The sequence below is a fragment of the Lycorma delicatula genome, chromosome 1 (genome assembly GCF_047948215.1).
Source record: "Lycorma delicatula isolate Av1 chromosome 1, ASM4794821v1, whole genome shotgun sequence".
NCBI classification, from domain to species: domain Eukaryota; kingdom Metazoa; phylum Arthropoda; class Insecta; order Hemiptera; family Fulgoridae; genus Lycorma; species Lycorma delicatula.
This window is the reverse complement of record NC_134455.1, coordinates 208,358,594-208,385,752: the sequence shown is the minus strand read 5'-3', so window position 1 is coordinate 208,385,752 and position 27,159 is coordinate 208,358,594. Positions and strand designations below refer to the sequence as shown.

At 31.8% G+C, this 27,159-nt stretch overlaps 1 protein-coding gene across 2 annotated transcripts; it reads right to left on the bottom strand.

The window, feature by feature from the left end:
- Positions 1-1,166: 1,166 nt before the first annotated feature.
- LOC142327896 (uncharacterized) lies at positions 1,167-25,701 on the bottom strand. 2 transcript variants are annotated; one of them, XM_075371256.1, is made up of 5 exons: positions 25,552-25,701; positions 21,763-22,037; positions 20,315-20,425; positions 3,198-3,299; positions 1,167-3,008 (listed from the first exon to the last, which is right to left on the bottom strand). In XM_075371256.1, the coding sequence occupies exons 1-5, from the start codon at positions 25,648-25,650 to the stop codon at positions 1,343-1,345; spliced, it is 2,253 nt and encodes a 750-aa protein (XP_075227371.1). In that variant the 5' UTR covers positions 25,651-25,701; the 3' UTR covers positions 1,167-1,342. The 2 variants fall into 2 exon arrangements, with proteins under 2 accessions (XP_075227371.1, XP_075227380.1); XM_075371265.1 differs by lacking the exons at positions 21,763-22,037; positions 25,552-25,701 and adding an exon at positions 21,007-21,141.
- Between the last annotated feature and the right edge of the window lie 1,458 nt (positions 25,702-27,159).

The window sequence follows — 27,159 nt, the reverse complement described above, 5'->3', positions numbered from 1 at the left end:
ATTTGAACATTAGAACTCTTGACTTCGTGTGAACTTGTCATCGCAAATCAGCTGATTTCCGATGACAAGTTCACACTAAACCAACCCAGTGGGTAAACCCAATGAAACCTAATTAAAACTATTTAGTTGAGTTGATGTGTATGAACATGCATGTATGAAGTATACGAACATGAGGAATTTACAGGTTCCAGTTTGAAGTATATGTGCTCCTTGTAATTTGGTCTGCTTTATCAGTAAATTAAGCATTTATAGAGAATATGCTTAAGTTATGGAAAGAGAGGTTTTTAAGCTTAGGTTATGGAAAGGGAGGTTTTTTTAAGGGAGGATACAGAATTTTTTTTAGAAAATATTTAGTTGATTCCCACTAAACTCTACTGCCAGCAGAATATCAATATAACTACAACTAATACTTTATTATTATGAATTGTTTAAGAACTGTAAGATATACATAAAAATGTTTGTTTTGTATTGATATATAATACTAAACCTTAATTTAAAGTATATGGTGTACACAATTATGTTAAAAATAATTAATATGAAAAAGAAAAAACAGCACTACTATTATTCTACTCTATAGCACAAATAATTAACCCAACCTCTGGATAAGTCATCATATTCAAATGAGAGAATCCTAAATACCTCCTTTCACACTTAACCTGAATTTGCTGTAGCATATGTTTCACAAATTTTTCTATCAATTTACACTCAATTTTGTTTGGCTTTAGCTACAGATACTTCATAAATTAAATCATATGAACTTGGCTATTATAGACTTTGGTAAAACCAGTGAAGTAGAAATGATAGATGATTAATAATTAATAATTACAGATAAATAATTAGTGAGGTAGATATAGATAAATTCCTTAAAAAACTCTCTACATCACTAAAAAAATAAGCAAATTTACTGAAACACCAAACACAGTACTCCAAGGTAAATGACATATTTTATGGAATAAAGAGGCAATAAATAAGATGCATGAAACAAAAAGGAATCTCCAGTCTCTAATAGAAATTAAGTTATCTGAAATCACATTTGGCTTTTCCATACTCTGCATGATTTGTTTACATTCACTGCATGATGAACCAGTCTCATTCACAGTTTAATTTTAAAAGGTCCTCAGCAATGTCTGTACTTAGGAAGAAAGCAAAAACAAATTTAAAAAAAATTGATATAAAATTTGTTGGTTTATTAAAAGATGATAGTACACATAACATGTTTACAATATATCTTCTACAATGTATTTTATTATTTTCTTTAATATTATTAATGAGAATAACACATCTACAAAGATTACTAAAAAAAATAAATTGACAAGTAACAGGACAAATTATACATTCATTATTATGGGCTTTCTTCTTCTGCCTCTTCATCTTCACCAACTATTGCCTCTTCTCCTGCTACTGTTTTTTCATCTTCTGCTGTAGGAGCATCTGATTCTGGGATTTCTTTTGTTATCTCTGGTCTTTCCACTTGTTTTTCAGTTCCAGATTTGTCATATTTTTCAGGATCTAAATTAGTAATATTAGTTTCCTTTTCTGGACCAATTTTTTGAGCTGCTTTTTCTGTTTTCATCTTCCAAGTCGCAGCATCTTTTTTCCACTCATGCTTTGTCTTGGCAATTTCATCCACAGCTCTTTTTGTTTTTGCTTGCCATTTCTGCCAGTCTTCTTTCCTAAGCTTTAAAGGTCTGCCATCCTCTGCAATAATTTTACCTTTCTTCATTTGTGATTTTTCTTCCACCTCAGCAACAGTTGTGTCAACCCACTGAGTCCATCTCTGAGCAACTTCTGCTGCTTTAGCTGCCCAGTCTGCCCATTCTTTCATAGTTTGCAAGTTCATCGGACTTTCTGTCAGCGGTTTATGTGTACTTGCTTTAAGAACATCATCATGTTTTACAGGCACTTCTCTATTTCTTGCCTTTGCAACTTTCCTTGCAACAGAACCAGAACTCAATTGACGCACATTATATTTACTTCCGTCCTTAGTTATTTGATAAACCAACCCACCATCTCTGCAAGGAAGAGGTGGAAAAAGTGGTGGAGCCACAAATTCTTCTTCACTTTTTTCAGACTCTTCTTCCTCTTCTACTTCTTCCTCTTCAGTTTCCATTTCCCCCTCTTCTTCAATTACTTCTCCTACTTCTTCTTCTTCTTCAGTCTCCATTTCCTCCTCCTCCTCCTCCTGCTCCTCTTCCTCCTCCTCCTCCTCTTCCTGGTCCTCTTCTTCAGTCTCTTCAAGAACTTCTTCTTCTTCTTCTTCTTCTTCTTCTTCTTCCATTTTGATTTCTTCTTTTATTGAAGTAGGTTCCTCTTCAGTTGTTTTTTTAGCTTCCTCAGCTGGTTCTTCTATTTGTTGTTTAGATGATTGTTTTGAAACTGTTTTACTACTTTCTTTTGAAGAAGGTTTAGATGGAGGCTTTGAAGGTGGCCTAGAAGTAGGTTTAGAAGGTGGTTGAGATCCAGCTTTAGATCCTTCTTCTGAAGGTTGTTTTGAAGAAACTTTTGATGAAGGTTTGCTTGGAGGCTTTGATTCTGGTGTCTTAATTTTTTCCTCTTCTTCCTCTTCTTCCCAGCTTTCCCTTGGTGTTATTCTTTTTGGTTTCTCTGATACTCCAATCCTTGCTTCTACTGCCTCATCTTTCATTTTCTTATCCTCAGATTCTTTTATCAATGAATCTAGCCACACAGCAATACGATCTGCAATAAACACTTGAATCCTTTGCATTTTAGTCTTTGCAGTGTTTAGAGTTGTTTTTTCTCCAGTTATTTCACAGAAATGATTTAGAATAGCTTCAGCTAGCTTACGAACTCGAGGAGTTCTTCTGCAGCATAACATCATAACCACATAATCAGTTATTTTATTAGCAAATATTCTACAGAAGTCTTTAATCCATTTGTGCCGAACCCCTATTCTTGTTTCAGGTGGGCAATATGGCTTTCTCTTTAGTTTCTTTTCTTCTTTTGTTTGGGCACAATCTTTTTGTTTGCGAATGAAGTCATCTGCTTCTCTGAAAAAAAGATCTAAGCATAATTTGAAAATAGTGTGATTAAAAAAATTTATGCAAGTAATTTTTTAATTCGCTCAATCGTTCACGCACATATGCATTCAACACACAACCATGCATATACACAAGCATTCAACACACATATGCGCACACGCATATGTAAAATGGATAGTTACTTAAAACATAACTTACTCTTCTGACATTCCAAATTCTTCAACTAGTAAATGTCGCAACTGTTCTATCATTTTTGGAGGCAATGAATTCCATATTTCACATAAGAAATGTCCAATGTACCTGTAACATTTTTATTTTTTCTGAATTACTGCTTTCAACATTATTAGAATTTTAATAATACCTTTGAAGTATTTTATTTTTTATTTTATATAAGTTTATTTTTTATTTATATAAATAGAACCTCCATATAACAACTCCTAAGACAAATCTTTCATAATATGTAAGATAGTAGTTAATTTCACATTAATATAAAGTGTGTTTGCAATTTGGCAGTTCATTGCAGATTATTCACAACAAATTCATTCAGACCCCCTGCACCTTAAAAAATGGTAATAGTAGAAATAATAGAATAGAAGGATTTTTAATTTATGTCATTTACTCGATTGAGTTACTGAAAACAATACAAAATTCTCTAATGTATTCTGTTTTAACATAAAAAGTACAATAAACCCTCAATCAATTCATCAAAATTTAATTCATTTAAAATTAGCTTAACTCATTTTATTAACTCATTTAATTAATTTTATTAGCTTAACGAAAACTGTTCGTTCTTATACGAGGTGTGTGAAAAAAAATAATGAGATTGGTAACAGAGCGGTCTGACAACGCTGTGTCTACCAGTCTATGCTAGACCGGTGTGTTCAGCCCTTCCACATGCTCAGTACGAGTTTCAACTCCGTTCAGCCAACACATTATTTTTGACAGCACCATCAGAGAAGTGTGTTTTTATTGAGCATTACGAAAATGGAGCATCGGAATTTAGAGCAACGCTTTTCAATCAAGTTTTGTGTTAAACTTGGGGAATCCGTGAATGTGACCTTTGAAAAGTTGGAACAGGTCTATGGGGAACATTGCTTATCAAAAGCACAAGTTTCTCACTGGCACAAATCATTTTTGGATGGCCAAGAACACACTGGATCAACCTTGCTCAGGGAGACCTTCAATTTCAATATCTGACGAAAACATTGAGCGTGTGAGGGTTCTTGTGAGATCAGATCATCGTTTAACAATAAGGATGATGAGTGAACAGTTAAATTTAAACACTTTCACCGTACATCAAATTTTGACAGACGATTTGGACATGCAAAAGATTTGTGCAAAACTTCGTGCTGAAAAACCTCAGAACAGAATAGAAGGACAATCGAAGAAATGTGTGCGTTGATCTTAAGAGGATTGACAACGACCAAGAATTCTTCAATCGTGTGATCACAGGTGAGTCCTGGATATTTGAGTACGATTCTGAAACAAAGCGGCAAAGTCATCTCCTCGACCAAAAAAATGTCGAATGAACAAATCAACCATGCTGATTTGTTTTTTGACAGTACCCCTACTGTCGGGGATATCGGGGTATCGAGCGTAAAGAATTTGTTCCTCCAGGACAAACTGTCAACCAAGTGTTTTACAAAGGTGTCCTTGAAAGGCTCAGGAAAAGTGTGACTCGCGTGAGACCAGACATTGCAGACAACTGGATGCTTCATCATGACAATCCCCATGTCACACAGGTCAAAATTTTAATCAGGGAATTTTTGACCTCAGAACACATTCCTACGATTCCTCAACCCCCCCTCCCCCTATTCACCTGGTTTGAGTCCTTGTGACTTTTCCTTTTCCCAAAATTGAAACATGTATTTAAAGGATGTCATTTTGGAACTCAAAAGACTGGGTCCGACCAGTTGAAGCCTTCCAGTGCTGCAATTGAAAACGTCTTGCAGTAAAATATTAAAACATCTATTAAATCTGGTTTCATTTATCTTTTTAAAAAGTTTTATGTTTTTAAATAATTTAATTTTTAGCTATTTTTTTATTTCTACAATATTATAGTAATACATGTTTCATTTACATCATAGATTTTGTAGTTAAAGAGTTATTATTAAATCTGCTTCTTCTTTTAAGACTCGTTCTGAGACCTATGAAAAATAATGCAGTAAAGTATGAAAATTTGAATTTTATTATGTGTAATTTTCGCAATTTGTTAGATATATCTGTCACCAGAGACCTTGCTGACATTCTTTGTGGCTGAGGAAATTGTGTAAATGATTTTACAAAACATTTCATTATTATTTTGTATTCAGACAAAATGAAAACTACAAAAATGTAGGAGTTACATGAGTCTGCTAGAAGTTTGTTGAACGTGGAGATGAGGACAATATGGTTACATTTGGTAATTCCTTTTTCATACTCCCACATACAAGCTTCTGTGGTGAATTAATTCATCAGTATTAATTCATTTATGAGGGAATTCATAATAAAATTAACCTTCAGGGGGTTCTAACTGCTGCCTTGTTGTACATTGTTAATGCTATTTGTAAGCTAGTTGAATTACTTCTTTCAAAAGTAAATTTGTAAGCTAATTACCAATCCTAAACATATTTTATAGGCAAAGTAGAGACATACAGGCATCAGATATTTAGGAAAATAGAAGGAACAAAGTTCTTCAAAACATCATTACAAATTTTAATGTTAACTTTTTTTTTTTTTTTTTGCGGTCAGATTTTTTTGAAAGTATTAAGATATTTCATTTATAAATACAGAATGACTAAAAATGCATACTAGTATTTCAGGAACTTATTTGGGAATAAGTAAAGAAAGGTTTTCTAAAATTATATGCCCAAAAACACTTGTCTTTTATTGCAGGTAATAAAAATATTTCACTCTAACTTCTGCTCCAACCATAAAATGAAATTCTTCGTACCAAATAAAAGGCAAAATTGGTTTATATATTTCTTGATCTAAAAAATTGAATAAAACAAGTTCTAGACTATGTATCTAGTAGTTTTCAAGAAAAATTACAAACCCCAAAAAACTTGAATAAAAAAAGCCACACTTTTTAGGATCTTCTAAGGTTCACAGTAAATTAACTTTATCAAATCATCAATAAACAAATAAGATTCCTAATATTTTATACCAAACATGAGTAAGAATATCAATGTAAATGTAGTCAACAGGAAACAAATTAAAGTTTCTGAAATTTGACTAATTGAAAACAAAACAATAAAAATGTTATAAAAAAGTTGTAAATTTTAAACAAAATAAAAATCTTTTTAGTTATCTTGGACGTCCCACACTTATGAGCTATGGTGAATTCAGTCTTACTCTCCACCACCTTCCCTTGTATAGGAATATGATTTAGCACTCAAATCTCCTCTCAGTGCTACTTCTTTATTATATCCCCTACCCTATTCAGTATTCTCCTCCACCTACGTAAGTGCCACAGTGGGAGGATCTTCTAAGCAAAAAAAGAAACTATACTCATTATCATTAATATCAGCGGGTTGCATGCGGACAGTTCCCACCATAGGATCTCAATTAATACACACATACTCTCAAACATTGTTTAAAAAGTAAGCAATGGTTTGCTCACTATGTAATTTCTGTTTAGTTCATAGCATACACACATACTGCACAGCGAAAGCACAGCACTATTTTCAAGGTAACTTGTACATGGTCACACAGAGTAGGAGAGTTGGGTCATAGTGGGGGCGACAAGGGAAGTAGGTGCTACAAACAGGCAGTGGAGAAAATCACCAGTATAAATGGTAATGAGTATAATTATATAAATCTTTAAATATCCTACCTGAAATTCTACACAGATTTGCCATGTAACTAACATGAATAAAAAATGCATAATTTATTTCTCTATTAAATACTTTTCGTTAATCAAAAATGTAATAAAGCATTTGTATACCAAAACCAAACATTTTTCACTTTAATTAGAAAGACTATTTAATTAGAGTGGTACTTATCACCAAAGAGAAATTGCAGAATTCTATCTATCAAGAGAAACAACACTGGAGATTTAATTGTATGAATTTTATATGGCCACTCTTCCCAAGGGGAGAGGACCTAAAACCTAAAGGAATAAATAACGAACAGCTACTAATTATTATAAATATTTGTATTTCTACACTCATTTTTAATAATTCACAAAACAGAAGAGAATTCTGTACCAAGATTTTATTATATTATTTATAAAAGAAATTATGGATTATTTTTTTAGAAATTATGTTTAGATTTCTTTACATAATAAATTAATAATTATAATAATAATGCGCATTAATAGTAAATTTAATAATATTTTAGAAACAGTTACATTACATAACATTCATAGTAATCATAGAATGAATGTTTCTTGCCCATATATTTAATGCAGGAATGAAAGCAATGAAAAATTTTTGTTCAATTTTCTTTTGGTTTTTAGGTGGTTTATTACTGTTTCTAGTACACATGTAACAATGACACCACACAGTTAAAATGATTTAGCTTTTGACATTATTACAACTTCTTTAATTTTGTTTTTGAAAGTTATTCCTCAGAAACAGTTACGCATTTCTGTTAAACATCTATATACTGCAATCTCATTTATTTCAACTTGTTTTCTAAATTCCCAGATCTATCCTTCCCTTACAAATTTTTACTCGATGTTTTAAATATGTTCTCCTAAGCTAGACTGATATAAGTTTTGGAGCAAGTTAGTACTCTAGAATAATAGCTGTTCCTCATGTTAACTACAGTTTGAAAGCAATCTGTACATTACATTAACAGTGGCTCCAAAGGTCTAGTTGACCTGCTCCCATATTAGGGGCAGTTGATTTATATGAAAAAGACAAAAGTAACCAATATTTTGCTAACTTTTAGTATCATAGTGCAGTTTTTCTTCTTTCAAAAGAAAAAAATTCTCATTGGATTTCTGGGAGAATATGAAAAATTAGGAGGGACTCAGGTCTCACCTAAAAATGAATAAAAAGATATGACTAGATATATGAAATGTGTAAGGACTCTTCATCAAGCAGGTTAAGAAAATTTTTAAAAGAGATGAATATTAACAGAAGCGATACAACTGAGTGAAGAAGGGAAGTGAAAGGTAAAGCTAACAGTGATTACTACAAAATACTATTTAGGAAATTAAAAAGGAAAAAATGGTGTAAAGTCATTCTAAACAAAGAAAAATAGTAAAAATAGCAAGATAATTGTTCTCAGGACAGGAATGAACCCAGTGGATTTCTTAGCAAATCCACTGGGTACTGACCTCAATATAAGGATGATGTGATTGAAATAATGTACAAGCAGATAGGATTATGGAAGAAAGCGGTAAAGATTGTTGAATGACAATAATGGGAGATTGGAATGCCATGGTTTGTTACAAAGCAATCATTTACATAAAATGTTTTCTGCTTTGCTTTTATTTTTCACAGCATAATTCACTATGTTATTTCCTCCAGCAAAGTGAGGTGAAAGCCATGAAAAGCCAATGAAAATGAGGTGCTGAACCTCATATATACATCATAAGACTTCGCTAATCAAGCTACTCTTACTTATTACAGCTGTTTCAACATCATCCTGATTTTCTACCTACTCTTACCAGTAACTCTTCATTCTTTATTAAAGGGATCTTCAGTACAGTTCATCACCACTTTACTTCACGGTTCTTTCAGCTTTTCTGAAGGTCCACTTCTCTAATTAACAGGAGACACATTCATGAACAGATCTGCTTTCTTATTTCCACAGCTTTTCTCGTTTAGAGCTATAAACAATCTTCTCTTCTTGTAAAGCACTTTTTTTGCTTATGTTCTTCTAGTCTTTATATCCATTGAACTTGCATCTGATACATTGCTTAAGATTATTTAGATACTAGTTTTTATCTAGATAAAGTCTATGTCAGTTTCTCTCAAACTGCCTGGGTCTATATCTTCTGTTTTCTACCTCTGGCACAATTCTTATATTTATTTTTCCTGTTGAATCCATTCCACATTAACTTTAAAATTCTGTCTTTAAAATTCTTCATATGTTGTACTTTCCACAGATGCAAAGGGAAAATGTTAGTCTGAAATCTAAAAATGTCAGTCTTTTATAATTTTACTATTTTTTTATAATAATGGAGTATTTCTAGTGCTCTCTTGAACTTCCATTATTAATACCAAACAACATCTCTTGGATGGGATATACAGTACTGATTGAAGACTAGAATCAAGGAACAAAAAGGGCAGTTTTAGTTGCACTCATGACCATAGATTGATATCTTTCTTCTTGAGAATGCCTTTCGAAAAAAGATAGTGACTTCTGAGCAGAAAACCTTTGTGTTTTGTAATTTGCTAAATCTAAGTCTGTAGTTACAGTTCAGAGTTCCGTATAAGTTTAACTGTGATCCTTCAAATATCAATAACTTTCTTTGATGATATAATCAATTTGAAATAACAAATGTCTGTAAAAAAAGGGAAAAGTATGGGATGAAAAGGGCGTCTGAAGATAATGTTGAAAATGTCAAAGTCTTTAAGCCATAATCCAAAAAATCTGTCAGGAAGGTCAGCCGACAAAGTAGCAGTGCCAGTGATGACAATGTGGAATCTTTTAAAGAAACTTTTACATATGCATCCATACTGTTTAGAACTGTTACAGGCTTTGAAGCCTAGCTACTACGCTGTGCATAGCAACATCGCAATTGAAGACTTTCTTGATGGTAGTGCATTTAGAGACAAATTAATATTTCATCTTAGTTTAGTGATGAGTCATCCATATCTATGGATTAGAAGATTCCCATGAACTCTTATAATGCAAAAGTCATCAACTTCACTTCGCAATCGAAATGATGAAAGACTGCTTTTTTTATGGTGATGTATTCTCAGCGATAAGTCAACATTTTTAATATTAGTTTAGTGATGAGTCAACATTTTTGGACTTCCTGATAAATGTAACACTTAATATATCTGAAGATCAGAAAATCCTCATTACAATGTGAAAGGGACTCCCCAAAATTAAATGTTTTCTGTGCAATACCATGACAGCAAGTTCATGTACAGTTCTTCTTCCCTGAAGCAAGTGTAACAGGAGTCAACGGCAACATGGACCAGAGGATTTTGTTTGACAACAAAATCACACACATCTTCACTGGCATAACTCTGTATGGGTTTGGTAGAATGCAGTTTTTCCCTACTGTTGAATTGGTCGGCATGGACCCAATGACAAAGAGTGTTTGTGGTGGTCTCAGATCAACTCATCTGACCCCTTTGGGAGATTTATTTTATAAAGGAACTTGTTTATGTGTCTCTGCAACTTATTAATCAGTCACTTACATTATTCCAGACATTCTGTTTAAAATATGGAACAAACCATTCTATTGGTTGAACGGTATGGTGCATGATGTAAAGTGCTCGCATTGAATACTTGTAGAGAAAATCTCTAAAGGTTACGCTTCCATTTTATTTATAATTCATTATTGTAAATCAAAGTTACGATTTTAAATAGCTTTAAAATCCTGATATAATTTTTTGTACACAGTATTTTAAATAATGAAAAAATTCTCTTTCTATTTTTGGAATCCCAGTAAAGAATTCAGTTCAGTTATATTTCAGTGAAATTAATTATTAGTTATTCTTATTAATAAATAACTTATTTATTCAATCAGAGGAGATGCTTACAGCTGGTCAAGTCACACCTTACTGAGCATAAACAAGATGATAAAAATTTAATGTTTCAGTAAGAAAACCCATAAAAAATATTTGTCCTTACTAAAAAAATTTACAATTTTGTGCTTCTTTATCCAATATATAAGTCAGACATATGTCCTTGGCTTCTTAATTTTTTAATGTTGATAAATAATCTTTTTTTTCCTCCTCTATGAATCATGAGACCTTGCTGTTGGTGAGGGGGCTTGAGTGCTCAGGGATACAGAGTAGCTGGACCGAAGGTGCAACCATATCGGAGAGGTATCTGTTGAGAGCCATACTAAGGAATGATTCCTAAAAGAGGGCAGCAGCTCTTTCAGTAGTTGTTAGGGGCGTGAGTCACAATGACTTAAACGGCCATATCAACATCGCTCAGTCCTCTGAGTACTGTGCAGCTGAAAGCAATGGAAAACTACAGCTGTTTTTTTTCCCAAGAAAATGTGTCTCTGCATTTTCACATAATAATAATGGAGGCGCTTTCCTTGGTAAAATATTCCGGAGGTAAAACAGTCCTCCGTTCGGATCTCCGGATGGGGACTACTAAGGAAGGGGTCACCAGAAAAGTAAAAAATAACATTCTACGAGTCGGAGCATGGAATGTTAGAAGCTTAAAAAAGGTTGGTAGGGTAGAAAATTTAAAAAGGGAAATGGATAGGGTAAAGGTGGATATAGTAGGAATTAGTGAGGTTTGGTGGGAAGAGGAAGGCGACAAATAATGGGCAGGCAGGAGTAGGTTTCGTGATGAACAAGAAGATAGGGAGGAGAGTGGAGTATTTCAAGACGCATAGCGATAGAGTCATTGTAATAAGGATAAAATCAAAACCTAAACCGATAACGATTGTTAACGTCTATATGCCTACAAGCGCCCATGATGATGATGAGGTATACGAAGAGATTGATGAAGCAATTAAACACGTAAAAGGAGATGAAAATTTAATAATAGTTGGAGATTGGAATGCAAGCATTGGAAAAGGCAAGGAAGGAAATATAGTGGGTGAATACGGGCTGGGCAAATGGAATGAAAGAGGGGACCGACTTATAGAGTTTTGCACGAAGTATAATTTAGTAATTGCCAACACCCAATTTAAAAATTATAATAGAAGAATATACACTTGGAAAAAGCCAGGCGATACTGCAAGGTATCAGATAGATGCATCATTATTAAGCAAAGATTTAGAAAACAACTCGTTGACTGCAAAACTTACCCTGGAGCAGACATTGATAGCGACCATAATTTGGTGATAATGAAATGTAGATTGGGGTTTAAAAACGTGAAGAAAAGGTGTCAGATGAATCGTTAGAATTTAGAGAAGCTTGAGGAAGAGGAGGTAAAGAAGATTTTTGAGGAGGACATCGCAAGAGGTCTGAGTAAAAAAGATAAGGTAGAAAATGTAGAAGAAGAATGGGAGAATGTTAAAAAGGAAATACTTAAATCAGCAGAAGCAAACTTAGGCGGAATAAAGAGAACTGGTAGAAAACCTTGGGTTTCAGACGATATATTGCAGCTGATGGATGAACGTAGAAAATATAAGAATGCTAGTGATGAAGAAAGTAAAAGGAACTATCTGCAATTAAGAAATGCTATAAACAGGAAGTGCAAACTGGTGAAAGAAGAGTGGATTAAAGAAAAGTGTTCAGAATTTCCACTTCTGAATGAACATTGGTAAAATAGACGGAGCATACAGGAAAGTTAAGGAAAATTTTGGGGTACATAAATTAAAATCTAATAATGTGTTAAACAAAGATGGTATACCAATATATAATACGAAAAGTAAAGTCGATAGATCGGTGGAATATATTGAAGAGTTATACGGAGAAAATGAATTAGAAAATGGTGTTATAGAGGACTAAGAGGAAGTTGAGGAGGATGAAATGGGAGAAACAATACTGAGATCTGAATTTAAGAGAGCATTAAAAGATTTAAATGGCAGAAAGGCTCCTGGAATAGACGGAATACCTGTAGTATTACTGCGCAGTGTATGTAAGGAAGCGATTGATAGATTATACAAACTGGTGTGTAATATTTATGAAAAAGGGGAATTTCCGTCAGACTTCAAAAAAAGTGTTATAATAATGATACCAAAGAAAGCAGGGGCAGATAAATGTGAAGAATACAGAACAATTAGTTTAACTAGTCATGCATCAAAAATCTTAACTAGAATTCTATACAGAAGAATTGAGAGGAGAGTGGAGGAAGTGTTAGGAGAATTTGGTTTCAGGAAAAGTATAGGGACAAGGGAAGCAATTTTAGGCCTCAGATTAATAGTAGAAGGAAGATTAAAGAAAAACAAACCAACACACACTTGGCGTTTATAGACCTAGAAAAGGCATTCGATTACGTAGACTGGAATAAAATGTTCAGCATTTAAAAAAAATTAGGGTTCAAATACAGAGATAGAAGAACAATTGCTAACATGTACAGGAACCAAACAGCAACAGTAACAATTGAAGAACATAAGAAAGAAGCCGTAATAAGAAAGGGAGTCCGACAAGGATGTTCCCTGTCTCCGTTACTTTTTAATCTTTACATGGAACTAGCAGTTGTTAATGATGTTAAAGAACAATTTAGATTCAGAGTAACAGTACAAGGTGAAAAGATAAAGATGCTACGATTTGCTGATGATATAGTAATTCTAGCTGAGAGTAAAAAGGATTTAGAAGAAACAATGAACGGGATAGATGAAGTCCTACGCAAGAACTATCGCATGAAAATAAACAAGAACAAAACAAAAGTAATGAAACATAGTAGAAATAACAAAGATGGACCACTGAATGTCAAAATAAGAGAAAAGATTATGGAGGTAGAAAAATGTTGTTATTTAGGAAGTAGAATTACTAAAGATGGACAAAGCAGGAGCGATATAAAATGCCGAATAGCACAAGCTAAACGAGCCTTCAGTAGGAAATATAATTTGTTTACATCAAAAATTAATTTAAATGTCAGGAACAGATTTTTGAAAGTGTATGTTTGGAGTGTCGCTTTATATGGAAGTGAAACTTAGACAATCGGAGTATCTGAGAAGAAAAGGTTAGAAGCTTTTGAAATGTGGTGCTATAGGAGAATGTTAAAAATCAGATGGGTGGATAAAGTGACAAATGAAGAGGTGTTGCGGTAAATAGATGAAGAAAAAAGCATTTGGAAAAATATAGTTAAAAGAAGACACAGACTTATAGGCCACATACTAAGGCATCCTGGAATAGTCATTTTAATATTGGAAGGACAAGTAGAAGGAAAAAATTGTGTAGGCAGGCCATGTTTGGAATATGTAAAACAAATTTTTAGGGATGTAGGATGTAAAGGGTATACTGAAATGAAACGACTAGATAGGGAATCTTGGAGAGCTGCATCAAAACAGTCAAATGACTGAAGACAAAAAAAAAAATAAATAATCTTTGTCAACAAGTAAAGTCTGTTCTGTATTTAAAAAATCAAATCAAATGAAAAATCTGAATTAACTTAAAGAATCATTTATTCGACTGTTTTTTACTACCTTAACTTTAAACATGAATAAAATCTTTGCATTGAGTTTCTCAGGTAGATATATAATAATTTCCTTATTGTGCGGGTATAGTATTCTCATAACTGACTACATGATTTTCCTAAAACCATGTTGAAAGTCTGTCAATATATGTTTTTCAATAAATTATGAAAGTAACTTTTTCATCATTTTTTTCAAATACTTAAAAAATATGAACAATAAAATTGGCCTAAAATTAATTTTTTAAATCAGATCCTTCAGAACCTTTCTCAAGAAGAGGAATAACAGAAGTGTTATGGTTGCTGGAAAATATTCCTCTGTTGAAAAATTTGTTAAATTTTTAATAGAGATAATAATAGCATCTTTGACTTTTTTTAAAATAATGATTAAATTTCATTAATACAAACTGAAGAACATTTACTCTATTTAAAAAATAAATTTTCATTTCCTGGGTATTACTAGGCAATAAAAATTCATCACATGATCATTCAGGGTGAATGGTTTTGTTTGAAAAGGATCAACACATGTATTTTTTTAACTTTATGTGATATTTCCTCTTCTCACTTAGTTAATGTGCTTTTCTTAATTTCATCTGTGCAGCAACAATGTCACTTTTATTAAGAGGAATTTTTCATCAACACAGCTTCAATATTTAAACCAGAGATTTTTAAAAAGTTTTTCAAATCTTATTTTGTTTATTTTTATGTACAAGAAATCTTTTTATGTCTATATTCATAGAAGTAATTAGTCTATATTTTTTTATTATGGAGTCATATAGTGTAATCTTTATTACACTATGAAGTTTGGAAGTACATAAAAAAAAAAATATGTGGGGCAATCATATCATACAACAATCATTATAAATTTAATGAATTAAACTGAAATGAATATTTTCAGTTGATGAATAAAACATCATTAGAAAAAAAATACTATTTTTTTATCAGGAATCAGGCTGCAGGTCATCTTGACTTAACCCACCAGGTTAGAATAGCGGTGAACACGTCTTCACAAATCAGCTGATTTGGAAGTCAAGAGTTCCAGGTTCAAATCCTAGTAAAGGCAGTTACTTTTATATGAATTTGAATACTAGATCGTGGATATTGGTGTTCTTTGTTGATTGGGTTTCAATTAACCACACATCTCAAAAATGGTCGACCTGAGATTGTACAAGACTACACTTCACTTATACTCATACATATCATCCTCATTCATCCTCTGAAGTAATGCCTGATGGTGATTCCCACAGGTTAAACAGAGAAAAAAGTCATCTTGATGCATCTCAGCCTTTCATCCAGAGGTCCCAGGTTCAAATCCCAGTCAGGCATGGCATTTTCACACACGCTACAAATCATTCATCTCATCCTCTGAAGCAATACCTAACTGTGGTATACCTAATGGTTAGAATACTGTCACAGGAAATATGTGAAGAATTTAAGAGAGAAATGGTTGCAAGATAGAAAAATATCTCTGTTATTTATAAAAATCTTACCCCTTAATTTCCAATGATAAGACTTTACGTAAAACTGCTTTCTCAGCTGAATTTAGATGCAACCCTGATTAAGTGATTAAGTGATGAAGGGTGACAAGGTAAAAAACTTTTAATGGTCCTCCTGATCATCACCACAACACCAAGGAACTGTATCAGCAGGATGTCAATAGTGCTCAATCACTGTTTTTTTTATTTGTTTTATTCTGGGCGAAAAACACTTCAGCATTATCATCACCCAAACACGATGTATGTGTTTTAAAACTATATTTCAAAAGTTCACAATTAAAAATTAAATAAAAACACCCAGAAAACAAAACATGAAATATAAATACAAAAACAATAGAATAATAAAATTAAAACAAAAACAAAGAAGAAATTTAAAAATAAAATCAAAAACTAAAATATTAAAAAAAAAGAAAATACAAAAAACTTAAACTAAATATTAAAACATACAATTACTACAAAAAAATTGAAAAACAGTATTAAAAAGTATGTAAAATGTTAGCACCCTGGAGAAATAAAAGTACCTGATCTGAAACTGCTTAATTATTGTCCAGCATTTGACGAAAATTCCTGGGCAATTTAAATTTATGAAGCAAGCTCGCATAACATATGCATTCCACAAGAATGTGAAGCGGCAGTTGCATCACACACAAACTGGTGCATTTACTGCTGACATCAGATACCTGTGAGTAAAACAAAATTTCCTGTATGAGGAGTCCCATGGCAACCCAGAACCTTTAATGTGCCAGAGTTTGTAATCTACTGTAGCCACCCAGTCATCTTGCCATTTTGTGCGAAGAGTGAGTTTCACACAGTTAATAAAGTTGGATGCAGTAACACAAGAAGTGAAGGATGGCTGACTACATGCATCTTTTGCAGCAGAATCTGCACGTTCATTAGTGTAAGCTCGCTTACATGGCTGTCGACAAGCAAAATAACCAAAGGATTTAGCAGTCACTGCCACCATTGTTTTCTTGATGAAAACAGCAGTGAAACTGTTACTACATTTACTCTTGCAATTCATAATCAGAATCAACTGGAGATATAGTCGCAACTCAAGAGGAGTTTACTATGATAACTAATGAAAATTCCCCTAACAGGTCCGTGCTTGTTGACATTTTCAAGCAACTTGTAGAGACAACATCTCCATAAGTTTCTTCAAAAAATCAATTTCTCTCCTCAGCCTATCTATATCAAGATTGTTGGTACTCATAGTTGTGTGATCAAAGCATTCTTTTTCACTGACGTCAAAAGAGAAGATCAAAAATCTCTCCCTCAGGTTAGAAACTTTCAAGTTTATTAATTCCATTTTAAAATGCACTCAAAGATTAAAAAGTTTCATAAAGTTATAGAAAAAAAAAAAAAAAAATACATTTTTGACTAAAAATATTTTGACTAAATAAAAAACTAACTGTTTAAAAATTAATAATAAAACATAAAAATTAAATGAAAGACTAAAAAATGTTATGTTTATATAACTAAAAATTTCAACTTCCAAAGTCAATCAATCTTAATCAAAACAGGAAACAGATATAATAGCTCAGTGAAAGCTGATCCTCATTAATAAGACATCTGTGCAGAACAGAGTACAAACATTGATCGAAATTAATCTACCTAATATTTTTCTCATAAACCTCTTTTTGGCAATAGCTAGAAGTATATTTAAGGGACTGTTTTACCTAACACTGAATGTTTAGAATCTTTGCTTGTAATTTTTCATATTTTGAAGAAATTCTGTTATCATTATTACTCAATACAAAAGTAATAACTCTCTTCATACTACCTTGTTGATTGAATGCGAGTGAAACCCTATTTGAATTTGAATCTATAGTAATGCTTTTAATAGAAAACAATGTACCTTTGAACAAACATTATTTATATTTTCCTAATTTATGAAGAATTAATATTACAATGAAGTAAGATTAACTTATACCATATTGATTAACAAATTACCCAGCGTTAATTAAGTTAAAATAGAAATTTAACAGAATAAAATTATATATACGAGGTGTTACCCAAAAGTTCAAGGAATTTCAATTTCACGAGCGAAACATTGCTGGTACGACCTGCTGCCACTAGATGTGACTAACAGTACTCTTTGTGAATCAAGTGTTCCAACAGCTGTGAGATGAGAGTCTGCATTGATGACTTTCATGCAGTTGTGTAACGTTGTGTTTTACTGCTTCGGCGAAGTTCTAAATGGCAGATATTAAAGAGCAAAGAACCTGTATCAAATTTTGCTTCATGCTTAAAAAAACTGGTGCAGAAACCCTTCGCATGCTTGTGGAAGCATTTGGTGACAATGCTATGAGTAAAAGAAAAACTTTTTTGTTGTACAAACGATTCAAAGATGGACGAACGACAGTTGATGACTATGGGCGTTCAGGAAGACCATCAACAAGAGCAACACCAAAAAACATCGCGAAAGTGCGAGAGGCTATTGTTGCAGATCGTAGACAAAAAATCCTTGGTGTTTGTGAAATCATAAAAAAACATATGGGTCCATGCAACACATCTTGTCGGACAATTTGAACATGAGACGCATTGCTGCAAAATTCAGAGACTGTACTGCAAAAGTACAGAGACTGTTGAACAGCAACCAAAAACAAAATCGCATAGCTGTCTGTAGTGAATTGAAAAATTCAGCAAGAGTTGACCGTAACTTCATCTCAACATCATAACCGGTGATGAGACATGGGTGTACGGGTATGACCCTGAAACTAAGCACCAGTCGTCGCAGTGGAAGTCGCGAAGTTCACCAAAAAAAGCACGCCAATTTCGCAGCAACATGAAGTCCATGATCAAAGGCATTATCCATAAGGAACTTGTTCCTCTTGGTCAAACTGTCAATGGGATGTTCTATTGTGAAGTTTTGAAGCGGTTACGTGAAAGCATTAGGCGCAAATGTTCAGATCTGTGGGGTAACAACAGCTGGGTTCTGCACCATGACAATGCGCCCGCACACACATTGCTAGCCGTTCGGAATTTCTTGGCTTCCAAAAAGACGGTAGTGATTTCCCACCATCCCCTATACGCCTGACCTTGCCCCGTGCAATTTTTTTCTCTTTCCGAAAATAAAATTTCAATTGAAAGGCTGTCATTTTAACACAATTGAAGAGATTCAGGAAGAAACGCAGAACGTGCTTCAAACACTTATACCTGCAGAGTTCCAAGGATGCATGGAATCATTGGAAAAACGCTGGGATCACTGTATCAATGCCCAAGGGGATTACTTTGAAGGAGACAGTGGAAATTATAAATTATGATAAGCTATTTTATTTTTATGGTAAACTTCCCCGAACTATTGGGTAGCACCTCGTATGTATAGTAACAACATTCTTGATACTAGCTTCATAATTATTTTTAATCATTTTTTATCGTAATCAAGTATTATTGTAATCAGTCATACTATAATGAAGGACACTAGTATATGAGTTATGGTGTAGACCCAATAGAATAATATTACGAGGAATCTATAGAGACTATCTAAATTTTGGTGTTCTATTATCAATTTATTCAGTCATTCAGTGATCAATGACTGGATTCTGAGCAGATTTATTAGAAATGATGCCATCTGAAGCTTTTAAAATTTCATTGAGAAATAAGGATCAAACTACTGGCTGAACAGAAACATGAAAAATCCCAGTATAATGAGAATATTTTAGGAAACATTTTAACTGTTCATATAACTGAGTTTTAACTAAATATATGAGTTAATTTTTTCATGTATTAATATATTTATCAATTTTTTTTTTTAGTGCAAATTATTTAATATATTTAATTTTAATTTTATGACACGTAAAAAAAGAATAAGTGATTGAACTTCCCACTCATTGCATCAACCTTGTTACAATATATTCTACTGGTACAACTCGTAGTTAAGCTTATGTCCCACAGTCTTAATAGTATCTATTATATATTACAGTATTTAGTAATGTACTACTACTACTACTTGTAGTTCAATGGCTTAATTTTTGTCTATTTAATTTTTTTTTTATTTATCTTTTATCTCATTTATTTATGTTAATTTTTACTTCAAGTATGATTTTATTCATGTAATGTACATTCTGACTCCCTCTACTGGCTGTATGAAAGTTTGTACCAAATTCAGTTTGTATTTATTCCAGCATGTATTTATCTATCATTGCAGCTTTTATTTGACCATAAAATGGCATCAATCATTTTATAGCAAAATGTAGTTTGTAATTTTATAACTTTCAAGAAAGGATTGGTGTAATATCCACTTAAGCAATAAAACTCATTGCTTTGATCAAAAAGTACTTTTAAGTTGTTACATTACAAATTTATTAAAATATTTTATTGTTTATGCCTATAAAATCCAGGATTAGATACACTTTAAAATTCAATGAAACATGAAATCAAGACTAATTCATTGCTACAAACTCATCCCAACAACACTTAATAATGCACCTTAACCAAAACCCAGAAACAAAGGATAGCAGTAGTTCAAAACTAATAAAAAAATACATCTTTAAAAGGACTGAAATGTAATTAAAACTTTTCTATCAGATTACAAGCAAGTTGTATTGATTATCACTACAATGTGATTATAAAATACAACATTTTATTCCAAGGTAAAATTAAAATTCATTCCACTATTGAAAACAGTGAAAAAAAAAATGATAAAAAAATTCTTGCACTTACATTTTATCATCTTTTTCTGTTCGTTTTGGAGCTCTTTTCAATCTTCTCCTGCCTTTCTTTGTCTTCCCCTTTCTAGTATATCTCACTTCTCTGTTAAATTCCCAGCGATACCTGTAGCAGTAACAAATATATTATGTATCCTTGCACCTATGATAATTTTAATAAATTATATTCATAACAAATTTTATATCTTTGGTAATTTAGACAAGTTCCAACAGAATTTTACAAATAAATAACTAAAGAAAAAATATCAATGGTTTAATTTTTATCACAATTTGAACAACTGCATAATTCTCAAAAAACAACTAAAATTTGGCAAGATATTTTTAAAATTAAGAATCTTTTTTAGTTAATTCAGTTCAGGTTTTTATAAAATAATTCTATTAATTCATAAAATTGTTCAAAAATTAACTTAATTTTATTTTGCCTTTTTAAAAATTTATTTTATTTTGTCTGTATGATAAGAAAAAATAAGACTAGGATTATTATAATATATTTTTGATTTTTTTTTTTCACTTATCCAGGATATGGATTACAATAAATAAGTGTGTTAAAAGATATTTTAATTTAATAAATAGACATAATCTCCCAATTTTAACTGGAGCAGTATATTTATATTCAAATTTAATATATTTTCTATTCAATTGGCAATAATTATAATGCTTTTCAATAATTTCAAATAATTACGGTACCTGCTTATTCCACTAATTAAATTATTCCTATTACTATTGTATACAATTGTCATGTCACTACTTAATTCAGGGCATGTTGTCAGGGCATTCACTATATATACAGTTTTCACTATAAATAGTTATTTATTTTCAGCATTGCAGTAAAGCAACTTATTATCATAGAATTAAATTCTATCAATTTGAAATAAATTTTGCAAACTATTAAGATCTTATTTTATTATGAAAGATAAAGGCTAGTGTGTGTGCGTGCGTGTGTGTGCTGTATGAAATATACAGCAATGTCAGTTTTGCTTATCTGTGTTTTTTATTACTTTTCAAAACTGCCATTTGTAGTTTTTATTATCAATCTTTTATGAAAAATCATATGAGTCATTTATATTCCCTGAATTTATTAGATAATGATAATTAAATTAATTCAAGTTTAAATAGATAAATAAGATAATCATTTTGTTAAACCACCAAATAATGATATTAGAAAAGGAAATCAGTAAATTCCCAAGGGGCTAATTCATTACTGTAGTAAAGTTTTATCTAATAATTAGCTTAACTAATTACAAAGAAAAACATAATTGTTGTACATTTTGATGAGATAAACAATTAATTAAAAATAACCAAAATTAAATAATAGGTAAAAGTTTTTGTTTCAGTTATTTATTTCACATTTCTATCATTAAATTCAATAAAAACTGTCATTATATGTTTATTACTACACTTATACTATTATTTACTACTATATTAGCTTCTTGTTTAAGTTACCCTTTTGGTGTAGCAAGTAAGTCAGTATGTTGACCTCTGGAAAGTGCATTTCGGTTCAATATACCCGTCTTAAAATGTAAGTGTGGACATGGATTATATTCAACTGGTAATGCTGGCCAATTTTCTTTAGATTTAGGTTGCTTTTTTTTTCTTTTCTTTTTTCTTTTTCTCCTCCTGCATATATCATATTCACAACTTGAATCTGAAAAGAAATCACTGTCTGATGTGCCAACTTCTTTACTAACAGCTTTAGTATTAGATGAATTTCTAGAACCCTAAAAATGAGAAACCACATTTTCAAATTTAAAAAAATTAAACTTCCAAAATTAAAATTAATCAAAAGAACAAAAGGATGTCTATAGTTTTTCTGAATTTTTCTGAATTTTTGATATTGTATTTGTTTATTTCTTCCACACTATGCCAAGAGGAGGATAATATGTTTGAGTTTTCAAGTTTTGTTTATTTTGGTACCTATAAATCCAGCTCAGGTGTACTAATTTTCACAATTTATATATCAAAGAATCTTTATCAGTTTAGCAACAATAGGTGTATGGCATTTTGAAAAAGTAAAATTGTCAACAGTTAACACTATGCAATCCAAAATATTATTTCACAGAAAATAAAATAGGTCATTAAGTTGGATATAAAAAAATTCATGATTGATAAATTTCAAAAATAATTAGTAATAATAAAAGTTAGGAAATTCTTCCATAATAATAATCATGAAAAAACATCATTAACAATCATTAAAAAACATCATTTATTAAGTTAATATTATATGAAAAAGTAATTTAAATTGAATCAATGGAATCTTAACATTAACGCAGGATTAGTAATAAAAATAAAAAGAACAGAGGCAATAAAGATCACATTTTATATATAAAATTAGTGAAATGTTTGTAGATGCTGAAGATTTCAAATGTATATAACTGATGTATTTAATTTTAATAATTCAAATACAGGAACAATCAGTTTTTTTTTTTTAATTCCCGGGCCAGATATACAATCAAGTAAAGCTCAGCCCAGGAGAGTGTCCTTTTAACTCAAATGAGCCCCCCTGCCTACCGGCAGAACGTCTGGCATGGCAGGTCGACCCACGCCAAAACGCATAATGCTTCATAAGATACAGTTCAGTAGGCCGCTGCCACGCCTCATCAACCTCACTCTGACCAGCCTCATCAGATTCCGCTGGATATTATTTGCTGCATCCCACACCAATGCTGTATACAAAATAACATAACACCGTCGTCATATTGGCCCTGCATTTGGAAGCCCTAGGTACCACATGTGATAACCCATTCAGGGCAGTTAGGGTCCTCTCAGCCCTACCACAGCATTCTATTATATGCTCACTAAATTTATATGACTGCTCTATCATGACACCAAGATACTTCACCTCACTCACTGCCCGAACATTATGATTCCCAACTGTCAGCACAATTGGATCCATCCTTCTCCTCCCAGTTAGAGTGATATAATGACATTTCATGAGTGAAAGCTGCAACCCAAGGTCTTTCATCCAATCATCAACCAAGGTAAGAGCCATGTTACCTCTATCTTGAACCTCCTGTACTGTCTTCCTGCTGACCATCAGCACCAAGTCTGAATGCAGTGAAAACCGGATCCTAAGAATATAATCAAAAACAATGCTCCATAAGAAGAGCCCAACACAGATACTGTGGGACACCCCCAAACATCTAAAAGCAAAGCTCCAACATCTCCACCCATCATCCATCCATCACAAAAGTATGAAAATTTTCAACAAATAATTGCTGGTGCCCTTGTTAGCCAATGCAGTCATAATAATGCTCCATGGCAACGACCCGTATACATTGAGCAATACCATCATCTGTATACCCCATCTTCTCCAAGTGCCCCATCAAATTTCTGAAGCCCAGATAACCACCCACGTGACTGCTTATACGACCGATCTCCCCTTACAAATTCAAATTGATTTTCATGAATGCTCTCATTGTGACTCAGTTCTTCAAGGATGCAGACCAACATTCTATCCACAGCCTTAGACATATTTTTGAGTAAGCACAATGGGCTACCCTTCCACTAGGTTCTTGTCTCTACTCTTGGAAAGGAAGACTAGTTTAGTCTCCTTCCAGCAGGTTGGGAATAATCCATTCTCCAGTTTATTTATTGGTTTTTTATTATTAAGGCTTTTTTTTGTAAGAGCAATGAAACATTTTTAAAAATATTTTCTTGTTTCATTTGTCTCATGTTATTTTATATTCTCATTCCAGTAAACTCGTATTTTACTTCTCATACAAACAGCACCAGTTTTATAAAAAAAAAATGTAGAATTCAGTTTTATTCCTCATTTACTGGCCCAAAGCAAAAATAGAATATTTTTAGCTCAGATTTGGATGAATCTGTCAGATTCATCCATCAACATGTCCATCTTTTAGAAAAAAAGATGTAAATCAAAATATTAATTAGAAAAAAAATTAAAGGAATTTTTTTAAAAATGTAAAAATAAACTTTTAAATAAGTGTTAAGTCTGTAAATTACATTTCCCTCCCACAAAAGGTATTTTATGACATATAATAATAAAACTTTTCCTTTATAAATCTGGAAGGCATTTAACATTTTCTAAATGATTTTTGATGATAGTTTACTCATTGCTCAAATTGTGAATGTGTGCTTTTTTTAAAAATAAACTAACCTAGTAACAGACATATTCTCTTAAGTTGCTTGACCACCAATGAGGATTCATATACAATTAAATGGTTGCGTGAAATATCTGTCAATTCACTGAAATTAATTTATAAAACATATAACGAATGTAAAAAAATTATGAAGTTGTGTATTTATAAAACGTATATCAAAGATTAAAGACTAAGACCTGCTCTTCAATGATAAGATTATCATTATATCATGAAAACTAGTAAAATTATTCAAATGTAATAAATTATATTAATTTAAAAAATGAACTTGGAAAGTATTTAATACTTTTTCACTTATATTTTATATAAGTGAAAAATATATATTTTATATATTTTTTACTTATATATTTTGAATTTAGTATTCTAATATGTTTTATATGCATAAAAATTATTTATAGAACTAGTTAAAATCCAGAGTTTTTCAATGACAAATAGTTTTGCCACAATTTGGCTCTTTGAATTTTTTTAACAAATAAGATTCTCAGTTTTTCGCACTAAAATACTCATTATTATAATGGATAAAATCTACATGATAGGACAATTATGCAAATGTTAATTTTTAAATTTTCATGCCACCAATTTGTAGTTTTAAATAATAAAAATGGACACCAGTTTATTTATTGAATATTGGCATTGAATATTTATTTAGAATTTGGTGCGCATTAGCATTTGGTTATACATATCAGATATTTTATTTAGATACCTCAATCTGCTGTTCGAGAAGAAATTAAATAACACCAAAGGATGAAAAATAATGAAGTAATATTTGTAATATCTCACCTTCATGTAATTTTTATTTTCAATTACTGAATCAGTTTCTAATATTTTTGCACACTCTCCCAGAGAACTGTAGAGTAGTGAACATTTTTATGCAACCTATATTGAAAATTAGTTATATTTTCACTTGAAATTTCAGGCATTTGCAGAGTTGAAGAGCAAAAAACCTTTTGTTTATGTAGATAATACACTGTAAAAAAAGTAAACTTAAATATCTGGAAATCCATTTTTCTTTAACAACCATAATTGTTTTTGTAAATTTGAGATATGAAATTTATGCTTTTTATTGTTTTGTAGTACTTATGATTATTCCAAAACGATAACTAATTTTACATACTATTTTAGTTGAAGGAGAGTCCTGAAATTCTGAGGGTTCCTTCTCTACTTCAGGCACAGATTCCTCAGGAACACCTTCTTCTTCTTCTTCATTTGCCATATTTCTTTTTAATTATTTAGAAGGTATAATAACCTCATGTTCATCCAACTGTTGGTGTTCTAAAATTACAAAAATAAAAAGCCAAAGTTAAAACAATCCACTGCTGAAAAATTGTTTTATGCAAACTTATCTATTTGTATGGGATTAGCATGGCAAATCAACAAAAAAAAAAAAGAAAAAATATAATAAATTGTCTCTGAGAAGGAGAAAAAACTAATATTTGGAATTACTATAATGAATGGATAACTGTGTAGAATTATGTAGACTAAAAGATATTCCTGAAAAGAGGCAGCATCAGTTAAGAGTAAATGTTTCAGGGCACCAGCTGATGATGATTATAATGCTTCATCAATAAAAATTTAGCATTTACAAGCTCTTAAGTACTGTATGGCTAAAAAAAGGGAAAGAATACTTCTACCTTTTCTGAGGAAATATATATTCTTTGAGTTTATCACATCCTCAGAGAAAAATATGTCCCCAGTATGTTTTCTACAAGAGTACCATACTGCAGAAGGTTACCAGAAACTATACTTCTGCAATGGATTATGTGAGTAAATGAAAAATTAATGGAATTTTTTAAGAAGTGGGATTAGAAAATGGAAACAAAAGAACAGGATTAAGTGAAATTTAAAATAATAAAAAAAAACAATAACTGACCACACTGTATAGCAAATGATTTATTTCAAAATCCAATCCTATCACATTATTATTTTTTATATTATTGATACAGCTTTTTTAAGCTACATTAAAAGTACACTTTTATTATCTTTATCAGTATCGCTTAATACAACCTTTTTATCAAAACGTGAGAAAATTATTTATCATCAACATACATCTAAACCTCTAGTCTGGTTATTTGTCCAGCACCAGACAGCAAGAATCCTAGAACAGTATTATAGGTGTCAATCCCACTAAGCCCCAATAAATGCACATGCTCTATCAGCTAGCAGAAGTAAACAATCGTGCTACAACAGTCACCACCAACCAACCTATCCAAAAAATAAGGATGAAGAATGAAAAAATTGAGTGGAAAGAGCATTAAGAACTTATTCTGTTAGTTTTGCGCAGAACCAAAATGAAGGAAAAAACTGTTATCTCCACAGTGTTTTTGAACTGTTGTTACAGTCCGCCAGTTATCTTTTTTTAATTCTTTATAGGCTCAATTTTCTATTATAATGTTTGTTTTTGGGAAAAAAGTTGACAAACTGAACTGAAGGAGAGAGAAAACTTGAAGAAAGGCAATCGAAGAAACACTTCTACCAATCATCAAACACTTCAACCAGCAATCTTTCTTAGATGTCTTGGAATGGTGTACACCAAGAGAGACTGTGCAATCTGAAAACAAAGTGATGGAAAACAGGCAGCAGCCTTGCTGGGAAAATACAAACGCAACACTTAAGTTTATTTGTCAACTTATGTTCAGTATGACAAAGGACTAATTAACTAATATAAACTATGTTCCAATTACCATCCCAGGAAAATTAAACTAGTTCTATGATGCAAATGTAG

Excerpts from the sequence above, each read along its gene's own strand:
- LOC142327896 (XM_075371256.1), bottom strand. The coding sequence starts at position 25,650 with ATGGCAAATGAAGAAGAAGAAGAAGGTGTTCCTGAGGAATCTGTGCCT. Across the intron at positions 20,426-21,762 it reads TTACTTGCTACACCAAAAGG|GTATCGCTGGGAATTTAACA; the intron begins GTAACTTAAACA and ends TTACTGCTACAG. Across the intron at positions 3,300-20,314 it reads ACAGAAAAAGATGATAAAAT|GTACATTGGACATTTCTTAT; the intron begins GTAAGTGCAAGA and ends AAAATGTTACAG.